This window comes from Magnolia sinica, chromosome 5 (genome assembly GCF_029962835.1).
Source record: "Magnolia sinica isolate HGM2019 chromosome 5, MsV1, whole genome shotgun sequence".
Lineage (NCBI taxonomy): Eukaryota > Viridiplantae > Streptophyta > Magnoliopsida > Magnoliales > Magnoliaceae > Magnolia > Magnolia sinica.
This window is the reverse complement of record NC_080577.1, coordinates 70,624,734-70,636,911: the sequence shown is the minus strand read 5'-3', so window position 1 is coordinate 70,636,911 and position 12,178 is coordinate 70,624,734. Positions and strand designations below refer to the sequence as shown.

At 40.7% G+C, this 12,178-nt stretch overlaps 2 protein-coding genes and 1 non-coding gene across 14 annotated transcripts in view; 1 reads left to right on the top strand and 2 right to left on the bottom strand.

Moving 5' to 3' along the window:
• Positions 1–1,158: 1,158 nt before the first annotated feature.
• On the bottom strand, positions 1,159–1,704 carry LOC131247068 (cytochrome P450 71A9-like). The gene has a single exon (XM_058247512.1). The coding sequence runs from the start codon at positions 1,693–1,695 to the stop codon at positions 1,159–1,161; it is 537 nt and encodes a 178-aa protein (XP_058103495.1). The 5' UTR covers positions 1,696–1,704.
• Positions 1,705–2,162: 458 nt separating this feature from the next.
• The window catches only part of LOC131246134 (dynamin-related protein 12A-like), a 47,169-nt gene continuing 37,153 nt past the window's right edge, over positions 2,163–12,178 (top strand). For 4 of the 12 annotated variants that reach the window (XM_058246029.1, XM_058246028.1, XM_058246026.1 and 1 more), the window contains exons 1-2: positions 4,309–4,547; positions 4,637–4,702. In XM_058246029.1, coding sequence (XP_058102012.1) covers positions 4,356–4,547; positions 4,637–4,702 — 258 coding nt within the window. In that variant the 5' untranslated portion in view covers positions 4,309–4,355. The other 8 variants (XM_058246022.1, XM_058246023.1, XM_058246021.1 and 5 more) reach the window with 7 other exon arrangements.
• On the bottom strand, positions 10,453–10,559 carry LOC131247748 (small nucleolar RNA R71). The gene has a single exon (XR_009172018.1). It is a non-coding gene; the product is annotated as a small nucleolar RNA R71 (small nucleolar RNA).

The window sequence follows — 12,178 nt, the reverse complement described above, 5'->3', positions numbered from 1 at the left end:
TGCAACTGAGGCTAAAATGTAGACTTTTCGCCTCGGTTCCTATGCAATTGAGGCTAAAAGTAGACTTTTCGCCTCGGTTCCTATGCAACTAAGGCTAAAAAGTAAACCTTTCGCCCGGTTCCTATGCAACTGAGGCTAAAAGTAGACCTTTCGCCTCGGTTCCCATGCAACTGAGGCTAAAATGTAGACTTTTCGCCTCGGTTCCTATGCAACTGAGGCTAAAAGTAGCCCTTTCACCTTGGTTACTATGCAACTAAGGCTAACATGTAGACTTTTGGCCTCAGTTCCTATGCAACTGAGGTTAAAAAGTAGACCTTTCGCCTCAGTTCCTATGCAACTGAGGTTAAAATATAGACCTTTCGCCTCGGTTCCTATGCAACTGAGGCTAAAAAGTAGACCTTTTACCTCAATTCCTATACAACTGAGACTTTTAGCCTGCAAAAAATGAACTTTTAGCCTTAGTTCCTTAACAACCGAGGCTAAAAAAACACATTTAGCCTCCATTTTTTCAACCGGACCTAAAAAATTGAGGCTAAAGGCCTACTTTCTTGTAGTGCCCCTCACGTAGTATAACTATATACCTCATAGTTCAGTATCCTTGGTTGTTTCTAAGTTCCTATAACAACTATAGTATGTCCACATAGTGAGATTTATGAACTACAACTCTCCTATATCAATTATGATGTGTCTAATCTCAAGTTGCCAAGGTCATTTTCAGGAATTAAGCCTCTGCAAAACCCATATACTTATATTTAAGGTGACCATTAAATAAACGTATCATAACTCGTCCACCAAGGATATTTGGCCTCATGATCCACGATTTGGATAGGGATCCAGATCCACTGCTTGCCACAAGTAGAGTTTTTTCGCTTGTTGGAATGTGATTGGGTCATAATAAGCAGGAAATCTTGTCAGTGATGATGTGGCACAATAACATCACATCCCAAAAAGCAAGGAATCCTTGCTTGTGGCAAGGTGAGGATCCGGACTCGATAGATTATCCCCGTCTCATATATAGCCAATTGATGGATTTAGTGTACCCATGGTTTCCCTGGCATGTGTCCAACATAAAGCACATGGCAAGGCTAGGAACCAAAGAGTAACATTTTTGTTAATACAGAGAGTTAAGAAAGATAATATCGATGTGCAAGCACTTGTTTATGCATTATAGGCCTTTGCAATGGCTACCAAACACAGATGGGTTTTCTTATGCATTGTAATCCCTACAGCTTCCTCCATATCCACGTCTTCCCTTTTCATCCCATGAGGCAACTGCCAATCAAAACAGTGCAGAAGATTTGCAAGTGTAAGCTCAATCACTACCATCGAGAAATTAAGTCCAGGGCATCCTCTCCGGCCAAACCTAAATGGCAAAAACTCCAAATCTTGTCCTCTGAAATCAATGGGGTTGTTCAAGAACCTATCAGGCCAGAACTCTTCTGGATTGTCCCAGTACTTGGGATCCATCGCAATAGCTCTTGCATTCACAAACACCCTTGTTTTCAAAAGGATTTGGTACCCTCCAATGGTACACTTCTCTATCGTTTCACGTGGAACCAATAAAGGAGTTGGATGGTGCAATCTCAATGCTTCCTTTATCACCAACTTTAAGTAGTGGTATTGATGAAGATCGCTTTCTTCCACCCTTTCTTTCTTACCGATGGCCCTTCTTACTTCCTCTTGTGCTCCCTTCATTGATTTCGGATTCCTTATTGCCCATACCAATACTAAGATGTATCAGTTCCTGCTATGAACATATCCTATAAAAACCAGAGGCAACATCTTCAGTTGAGATAAATATGGGTTCTGAATCCAACTTTAATGCAATTTTCATCTTTTTATCACCCCATTGCTAAACAAAACTAATTTAGATTTGCATACACTACAAACACTCCCTATTTCACACTACAAGAAAATGGAGCTTAGCCGACGTATGGGGCTACCCTTTACTGGCAGCCAATTTTAACGGCCGCTTGCGAAGGGCCCCTATAAGGACCAAAAAAAAACCCTATCTACAATTTTCACTCCGGCCCTCGCCGCCCCCGAGTCTCTCTCTCGATCTCTCCCTGCCTCTCTCTCTCTCTCTCTCTCTCTCTCTGCTTCTCCCTCTCCACTCGCTCGCCCTCTCTCTCTCTCGATCTCTCTCTCTGCCTTCTCTCCCTCTCTCTCTCTCTCGATCTCTCTCTCTGCCTTCTCTCCCTCTCTCTCTCTCTCTCTCAAAACACTAGTGCTCTCTCTCCATCTCCTCTGCTCTCTGCTGTAGTTCAACCTTCTGCTGCTCCATGGATTCACCAAAACCCTAGAAGCGCCATCTCCTCCCATTGGCTCATCTTCTCAAATCCCAAGCTCGACCATGGAAACCTCTGGATCTTCGTTGTGGCTGTCATCATCATCCTTGCCGTATTCTTCTATCTTTCGACTGTCATAAGAGGCTCTGGAAAGAAAGGGTATGGGATCGTGATTGATGCCAGAAGCACCAGGATGTGAATCCATGTTTTCGAGTTCTCGATGAGAAGAGGATTGCCCATTTTGAAGTTTCGGTATGGGGGATCCATGACAATGAAGGTGAATCCCGATCTGTCGGACTTTGTTGCGGATCCCAGCAGTGCCTGTTTATATGCTATGTAGATTTGAAATTATTATCTGTAGTTTATCTTGGGTTTGGAATTTTGTTTCTGTACTTGATTATTTCATTGCTTCATGTATGTTTAACAAGTTTATAATTTCAACAGTTAAATAACTGATTAGAGTTTTTTGTCCATTCAAAACATTGGAACTGATGGTTCTTTCATTTTCAACCAACTGAGAGGATCACTATTCTGTCTACCTACTATTACGGTGAGGATCAAACCACCCAAGATCCCATAAGTTTATGATGTGCTCCATATTTCTTTTTCTTTTCATTTATTTCTATGAATAACGTGACGGAATTCACCATATCTTCCTGCCAATGGTGTTTTGGGATTTGAGTGTATTCCAAATCCCCATTTTGCAGGGTTTTTGAAATGCAATTTTGAGGTGAAGACTCTTTTTTGCAATGTGCTTTGTTCCGATCCCTCTGTCCAGTACTGGACTGCCATTTCTGTCTGCTGCAACTTGTTTCTGCAAGTGTCAAATGTGTCTTTGATTTTGGTAGCATTAGCCCAATGATGTCATTAGAGCATTTAAGTGTGATTTTCTATTTATGTGGTAGAATTGATTGTGCCAAAAGCTTGCTGGATTGTGATTGTCATTACCTTTAATTTGGTTGTCTTTAATGGTGTGATGCTGGTAGTTGATTTATCTAGGTTGTTCATTAGAAAGATGCAGAAGTGCTAAAAGATGCAAAGGCCTTGGTTGACGAAAATTTGATAAACATCTTCAACCAATTGCAGGATGGTACATTAATGCTTGCTGAATGATTCAATACATTTTCCCTCTCAAATTATTTCCAGAATATAATTTTGAATACAACATATATCTTTTACATTAGAGGGATTCTCATGTTGTTGGATATTCGGGTCCATTTTCATAAACATGGATGGCACATTTACTTCACATGGGTTCATTTGTAAGACATATTTACATAAAAATATTTCATTTCAAGCTTGGATGCTCTACTTTTGATAACAAAGGTTTTTTTTTTATGCATTGATCTTCTTATTTCTTCTACTACAATTATTCTATGATTTCTTCTTTTACACCTTATTTCATGATTAAATTTTTAGGTTTCAAAGTTTAAAGATCCTCGTGATGCATGTGCTGCAATTGTTGCTGAATCATATTGTCTTTTCTTCCATGATCTAGTTTACGAGTCTCATTGTTCCTATTTGGCTAGTCATGCATTTTATTTTAAGTAACTATTTTCTATTCCATGCCTGACAAGTGGGTCTCACATTTCAGCAATCTATTTATTGGGCTGTTGAGTCTCACCGTGGATGGAGAATGCCCAAAAAATCTCTCACATTGGATCTTTTTCAGTTGAATATGGACCATTATTCAATTTCTCTTCTTAATTGCTTCTATAGGCTACAAATTGGCAGATTAAGATTGTCCTATCAGTGGGATTTTTATGGCATAGTCCAATTGTTGATGGGTAAAATTGATCAATGGTATGGATTCTGATCCACACTACCCACTTGTCTGAGTTGAAAGCCTGTGTATACCATGCAAAGATGCAGGCCACATATCCTGTAATTCCTCAATTATGGCAGTTAGCTTAATTGTTATTAAATTTGGATATGCAAGAACTGGGATGCAGGAAGATTCTTCAAATGTCTATTCATTCATGGTTTTATAAAAGAAATATTTGTTTAAGATGTGTTATTGCTTCAAATGAATCATATTGTTTGGCACTATAACTTTATATATAGTGCATGTTTCAGCTTGTCAAGTGCATATATCAATCAGTTCAAACCAAATATGGTTATAATTTATTTGGTCATTTCTTGCAGAACCTAGTGGAGGAAAGCATTTGGCCAATGATAGCTACAGAAAGTTTGAAGGCTCTAGGTGGACTTGGCCTGCTTTCCCTTGGAGGAAAATACCTACTCAGGTGTATCTTTGAAGTTGGTATCATATTCCTAATAATAACTCAATCTCGGTGTCTGGTTGGTATTTTTGAGTTTGGAACTGTATTCTTGCTTCACTTGTGTAGGAGGAAGAGGCTCTCATTTCAGCTCATAGAAAAGAAATTGAAGAGACGATGGAGATTGTGCGTGAAGTAAGTCTGTCCTACATTGGCTCTCTGCTACCTTTTTAGTTCAAAATCACCATATGTTTCTCAATTACTAATGATGCATGACTTGTGGATTCTAACATATATTATTGATTGCAATTGATTTTCCTTCCATCCTCATTGCTTGCGGAATGATTGCTTTCCAACTGATTACTTTTGAGGCTAGAATGCTTTTATGATTTCCATGAGCAATGCTCCTCACGAAAGTGTTGTTTTTACTAACTATACTGTTTTGCTGACTGCATTAGTATACAAACTATATTTGATCGTGGTGTTTCTCTTATCTAGAATGTTTATGTTAAATAACTCCAAGACATGGCATGGTTTCTTATTTCTTCGGAAACTGGTACATGATAGCACGACAACATTACTAGTTTGTGTATCAAGCTTTACTTTCCATCTGCTGAATTTTACTTTATTGGACCCTTGAGACGAATCTCTCAAGTCTAGGAACTACACCAACCATCTGGTTGTTGGAAAGTAATCTTGTTGATGGGGTTTGTCAAACTAAATTACAAAAATAGTTGTTGCAAAACTACATGGGTTTTTTTTGGGGTTGGACCAAAAAGTGCAATCCAACCAGGAGAGAGAGAGAGAGAGAGAGAGAGAGAGAGAGAGAGAGAGAGCCTTCTGCATGGGAGGACGAGAGAGAGGTTTCGGCCTCTTTGTTAGGAATCTGACCTACGATACCAACCAGGATGACGTACTCAGGATTTTCAAAAATTTTAGGAAAATTGGAGACATTTTCATGTCATGGGAGGACAAGCTTTGGAGACATAGGGGTTTCTCTTTCATTTGTTTTCAATACTCAACGAATGCCTATGCAGAAATGGGAATGCTCAACAGTAAACGAGTTGATGGGAGGGTCATCATGGTTGCCATAGCAAACCCCAGAAAAAACAATCCCCCTAACAAACCCCTCCCCCTGGATAAGGTCCCCTGCTACCGGCCGTCCATCACCCAAGAGGAATGCAGGGGTTTCTTTCCTCGAAGTAGCTTCAACGGCCAAACCGCACCCCCCTATTCCATCCAACCATTCCAGAGAGGCTACACCAAACCTTGGAGCAGATCTCCCAGACATTGCCAGGGGCCTCTTATTTTTGGATAGGGTCGGGTTGGTGAATTTGAGAGAGAGTTGATCCTTATTTCGAGACCCTTTTGTCTCTTTCTTTTTTGTTCTTTTCTCACGATAGGCGGGCCTATCGTCTTTTTTTGGGTAGGCCTGACCGAAATATTTCTTTGTACAACAGTTCTTTAATTTATTTTTTATTTTTTAAAGGTTCGAGAGGCAACTAAGCCCAGATGTGCAAGATCCAGTCATGTGTGCAGGATCAGCTGTCACATGTCTACTTTGAATATAGGATGTTAGTTACCTTTTTTTTTTTTTTTCCACGGTGGATCTTGTGGTTTCCTTGTAAGGATTGTCACATGTCAGTTGTTGGTTCTACAGCTGCACAAGATGGATGAAGGACAGCTGGAGTATGCCGAGTTTCTTCACTTGCCAAAGAGGAGATTTTCATATTTCAGTAAATGTTGATTTTCCATTGCTTTAGACACATTGGATGATGCTAAACTTAGTCTACAGTCTTGGTTGTTGTTGCATTCGTGGTTGTTGCAGATAATTCACAATAATCTTTTATTTTCGTGGTTCCATGTACATGGACAGTATGTGAAATGCCTTCTTCCATTCTTCTGTTAATGGATCATACATTTGTATGTCAGAGGTGGTCAGAGATTAGAGGTTCTAGTGGAATGGCTAGGCAGTTGTGTATATGTTGGTTAAGAGGAATTGACATCATGTTGTATGTAGAATATGTTGTGAAGCTTGGGGTGAATGTTGAGAATTGCTGAACAGTAGGGATTTTATTACAGGAGTCCTGAGTAGGAGGTTTTTGGGTTGTTGGCTGTGGGAATATTATGTTGGATCTCTGTTTCTTAGAAGATCTGGTTTGTGCTTGGTGGTATCATGGTAAGTGAGCTTCTCAATTGTTGTGTTTAGTGTCTTAGATGTACTCTCTCTCCGATGATGTGTTGTCAACACGTGAGCAGGCTTTGTGGGGGCCTTTTTCTGTTGCTAATCAAGGAGTAGCTCTTGGTGTTTATCCCATGCTTGCTACAGGTTCTTAATATGCCTATTTGATGAAATAAAATGCCTTTCTTACTTGTTTGTTGAGGGTCAAATATTGCATATCAGACCCAGTTAGTGCATAGTTTTACAAGCATGATACCGTTTAATGGCCTGATTTAATTGTGTTTGTGATGCAGAGTGTATTTACGAGCATGGACTGAAAAAGGGTGGTAAATGCATGGATTTGACGCTCCAGGAGCACCAAGGCAAGGAACGGACTCTAGAAGACCAAGAGCGACGGAATTATACACCAGGGGTCCGCGAAAATCGAGGAATTGAAGCTCAAGTGGCCTGAAAAGTGTCCAGAATGCAAGATCATAGGGTTCCCACCATCTGATCAGTTCGAAACTTCATACGTGGCTTGAGGACCATAAATAAACCGTACACGTGAAATTTCAGCCCCTGGATCACTGTGGAAGTGGCCCAACGGACAGATCAGCCCTTTTAATCATTATGTGGGGCCCGGCTGATATCCGGATATGCTTCAAATTTGTTCTAGACTGTTTAAACCACGTGTCAAAGCGGATGGATGGAGCAGATTTCTCACGATCATCACAGTGGACTCCATATGCACAGCGCGTGTACATAGTGCACCGCTGCCCGCGCCGCACCGGACGGTCAGCCCGGTCAAAGACGGGCTGACCCGTCTTCTTCTTCCGCATCAACAGCGGACGGACGCTGTCCGTCCATTTTTCATTAGTGGGCCCCATCCGTCACAGGTATCGGAAATCAGAACCGTCCATATGCTCCGAGAGGTGACCAAAACCGTCGCCTAGCTTTCTTTTTTGTCCCATGCACACACACACAGGTACAGTGCATGTAAACGCAGGATAGACGGTGCAACGAAGAAATCCGTGGGCCACACCAAGTTTGATCCGAAACCAGCCATTCCCACCTAGTTTTTCATTCCTCATTCAATGGACGGAGTGGATTTTTAACCCGGCCTCAAAAAATGGGCCATCGCAGGTGGCAGAGTCGACTTGCGGCGACTCTGTTCCGCAGCAGGAAGCTGCGTCGACTCTGGTGGGCCACCATCATCATACCTCATGATGATCCAAGCCATTCAGATGGAGCAGGAGTGAAAATCGACCGTGCAAGGAAGTTTTCTCGAAGATATCCACGGTGAACATCACCGACCATGTCGTTCTTCCGGTGGCGAAACTCTCGGCTGCGGCAGCTCTGTCTGCGTAAACGGATTTGTTTCTGTTTCGAATACAACATCTCGCTCCTCCGTCCCTAGCAGGGGATAAAAGGAAAAGAGAGAGAGAAGAGGGAGGCATTCTGGGAGCTACGGAACGGAAGAAAGGGAGGAGATCAGCGCTCGTTTTGGGGAGCTACGGCTGCTGCTTCTGTGCACGGTTGGGAAGAGGGCTGCACGTCAGGGAGTTCTGCACGTCAGGGAGTTCTTTTTGCTGCTGCTGCACGTCAGGGAAAGGAAAAGAAAAGAAGGGCTGGCACGTGAGAGAGGTTGGGCGGCTGATTGGAGGAAGGACGGAAGAAAAGAAGACAGAGAGAGAAGATGAGAGAGAAAAGATAAGAAATTTTTCTTTATTTTTCTTCTCGTTTTCATTTTCTTTTTCTTTCTATTTGTTTTGGGTTTAGGCCAATCATGAGTGGCTAAACCTCTTAGCTGGGGCTAAGAGGTGAAGCCTGTAGCGAGATGGGAGATACTATTTCATGCGTTTAATATAAATTTCTGAACTGAATTTAATTTTAAGTGATTATTAAAGGAATATTTTCTTAGTCTTTAATGGTCTGTTGTGACTGAAATTACAATGGGTTTGCAATGGCTTTGAATATTTCTTTCCCCCTTTTTTTATGTTTATGAAGTCAGGAAGCCATGTTGTTCACCATTGTTCCATGGGCATGGTAGGATGACAGTACCCTTCCTGATCTTCAGACATTGTTGATTGGTTGGTAATTAGTTTAATCCTGTTGTTTGCTTTGTCTCTTGGGCATGGTTAGATGATGGAATCCATTCTAATTCATATACCTTTCATCTCTTGAGAACCAAATCAAGTAAGTTCAGTTCGAATTCCATAATCCTTGATGCAGGCAAAAGATCTCCCTGATCTCTACAAGTGGATCCTCTGAATCCCTAGTTTCCCTCCTCTGAATTCCTTAAGTTTTAGATAATTATTCCGCAATTATTCCTTAAATTTACAATTGAGTTTGATTACATCTTAGGCTAGTTCTATTTCTACCTAGTTTCAGGAAACGTACAGGTATCAGTCCCTGTGGATTCGACCTCGGTCTTACCGAGTTATTACTACATCACAACCCTATACTTGGGGAGTGAACAAGTTTTTGGCGCCGTTGCCGGGGACTGACGGTTACGATTCTCTGAAATTAATTAGTTTTAGAATTAGTTTAATATTAGGATTTAACTAACTTTAGTTTTAGGTTTTTAATTGATTTTTTAGAATTAACTTGTTTCTGTGTTTTGTAGGTTACTGACATAAGTCCATAAATTGGTAATTCCTTCCTAATTTCTCTATTTCTTTTTCCTATTTTTAGAATTAGGGTTTAAAATCTTAGAAATTTTCTAATTCTAGTATCCTCTCATCTGTAGGAAATAGAAACTAGGTTATTTCTTAATTAACTTTCTACTTTTATTTTTAGTAATTTTAACTCTCTTAGAATCTAATTTGTTTCTTAATTTATTTTTAGAATTTTTGTTTAGAAACTAACCTTCCTATTTTGTAGGCCTTTAAGATAGAAATTTCTAATTCGGTAAGCTCCTTCCCTACTTTCTATTTTTCAGTTCTCTTTTAAGAATTTACTTTCTAGTTTAGATCTTCCGTAATTTACTTTAGAAATTTCTACTTTCTTTTAGGAATTCTTTCTTTTAGAAGCTAGTTCACTTCTATCTTTCTTTTAAGGGATTGTTCTTCTCTTTTTAAAAAAAAATCTAACTTATTTTATTTTATTTTGCAGGTTTTAACTCAGGACTCCAATTTGGTAATTTCTTTCCATCTCTCTCTTTCTTTCTAGATTTTCTTTTCCTTTCTTAGGATTAGGTTTTTAATTGAGGGCTGCGAGTGTTTTCATGCCTAAGTGGGCCCGTGACAACACTCGACGTCTCTTGACTGAAGGAGGATTGGTTGAGGGGTTGACTATCCATCGCAGGACTAGATACCGATCGAAATCCCCTGAGTTAACTGAAGTTATGGCTGAAGACCAACCTCCTCTACCCCCACCAAGGGTGGAGGATACCCAAGATGAAAATGAGGTGCAACAGGCACCCCCGCTTCGTACTTTACGAGATTATCTACAACCGGCGGGAGTGAGTACGCCCTCATGCATGATTTTTCCTGAAAGCACAGGACAAATGGACATCAAGCCAGGAGTTATCCAACTCCTTCCCAAATTCCATGGACTTGAATCTGAAAGTCCATATTTACATTTAAAAGAGTTCGATGAGATAATAGCTACATTATATTTTCCTAATGTATCTGAGGATACAATTAGGCTGAAACTCTTTCCTTTTTTCTTAAAAGAGAAAGCTAAGACGTGGTTACATTCACTGCGTCCTAGATCCATTGGCACATGGAACGATATGTAGAGGGAATTCATAAAAAAATTCTTCCCACATCATAAAACGATTACTCTCAGAAAAGCAATCATGAACTTTGCCCAAAAGGAAGATGAAACATTCTTCCAATGTTGGGAAAGGTTCAAAGATTTGGTCAGTTCATGCCCACAACACGGATTTGAAACGTGGCGCATTACAAATTTTTTCTACGATGGACTGACATCTTCCATGCGCCAAATGGTCGAGACAATGTGTAATGGAGAGTTCATTAATAAAGATGTCGACGAGGTATGGGACTACCTCGATAGTTTGGCTGAAAAAACACAATCTTAGGACTATTACCCAAAGTCGAACACCACGTCTAGGCCGACTCAATTAAAGGAGAAAGGTGGATTATATCTCTTGAAAGAAGAGGATGATCTCAAGTGTAAAGTGACTACGCTCATAAGGAAAGTTGAGGCCATGGAAGGAAAGAAGGATAAGGTCAATGAAATTGTTTGCGGCATCTGTGATTGCAACATTCACACAACTGAAAACTGTCCTACAATACCTGCCTTTCGAGGAGTGTTGAATGAACAAGCCAATGCCGTAAATAATTATCAAAGACCTTTTACTGGACTTAACTCCAACACATACAATCCTGGCTGGAAAAATCATCCAAACTTTAGTTGGAGGAATGGACAAACGGCGACTCCTCCAGGTTTCTTCAATCAAAATCCAAATCAAGTGAAACCTCAAGAGGAACCGGTTCAAAATCCCATACAAGAGCTGGCTCAGGCAATGCGGGGAATTACAGATTTTATGCAAAAGATAGATTCTCGTATGACGGTTATAGAAAAGGGGATGCTTCCTGCACAACCTCTCCCCAATCATAACCGCAGTACGAGAATAATGATCCCAGCTCTTCAAATCAGATGGGGCATGCTAAATCCATCACCACTCTTAGGAGTGGGAAGATCATTGATAAAACTCTTCCGGTTATGCCCGAAAAGCCTCAAGAACCAGAAGAGGACAACAATGATGGATCCAGTGATGCCCCACAAAAAGTAGAACCGGAACTTCTAGAGAAGCCAGATGCTCCATTCCCCCAACGGTTGGTTTCACCAAAACCTCTCTCTAACTCTCAGGATATCCTAGAGGTGTTGAAACAGGTGAAAGTCAACATTCCTCTACTTGATGTCGTTAAACAGATACCTTCATATGCTAAATTCCTAAAAGACTTATGCACGACCAAACGACGGAAAATTATTCAAAAGAAAATCTTCTTGACTGAGAAAGTGAGTGCCATCCTGAAGCAAGACGTGCCGCAGAAATTCAAGGATCCCGGTAGCCCAATCATATCATGTGTAATCGGGAACCATCGAATTGATCACGCACTTCTTGACTTAGGAGCGAGCGTCAATTTGATTCCCTACTCGGTATACAAACAGTTAGGTTTGGGTGAATTAAAACCCACCCTAACCACACTACAACTTGCTGATCGCTCTGTTCGTGTACCAAGAGGGATAATTGAGGATGTGTTAGTCCAGGTCGATAGATTTTACTACCCTGTAGATTTTATCATCCTCCCATCAATAACATGAGCACTCAGATTCCCGTCATTCTTGGTCGCCCATTCCTTGCCACGTCAAATGCAATTATCAATTGCAGGAATGGTATCATGACTATGTCTTTTGGAAATTTGACATTGGAGTCAAACATTTTTTTCAATAACGGCAGCAATGCAGAGGATGATGACGATTTCCACGACATTAACATGATTGACTCTTTCGTGGAAGATACGACACCTCTAACCTTA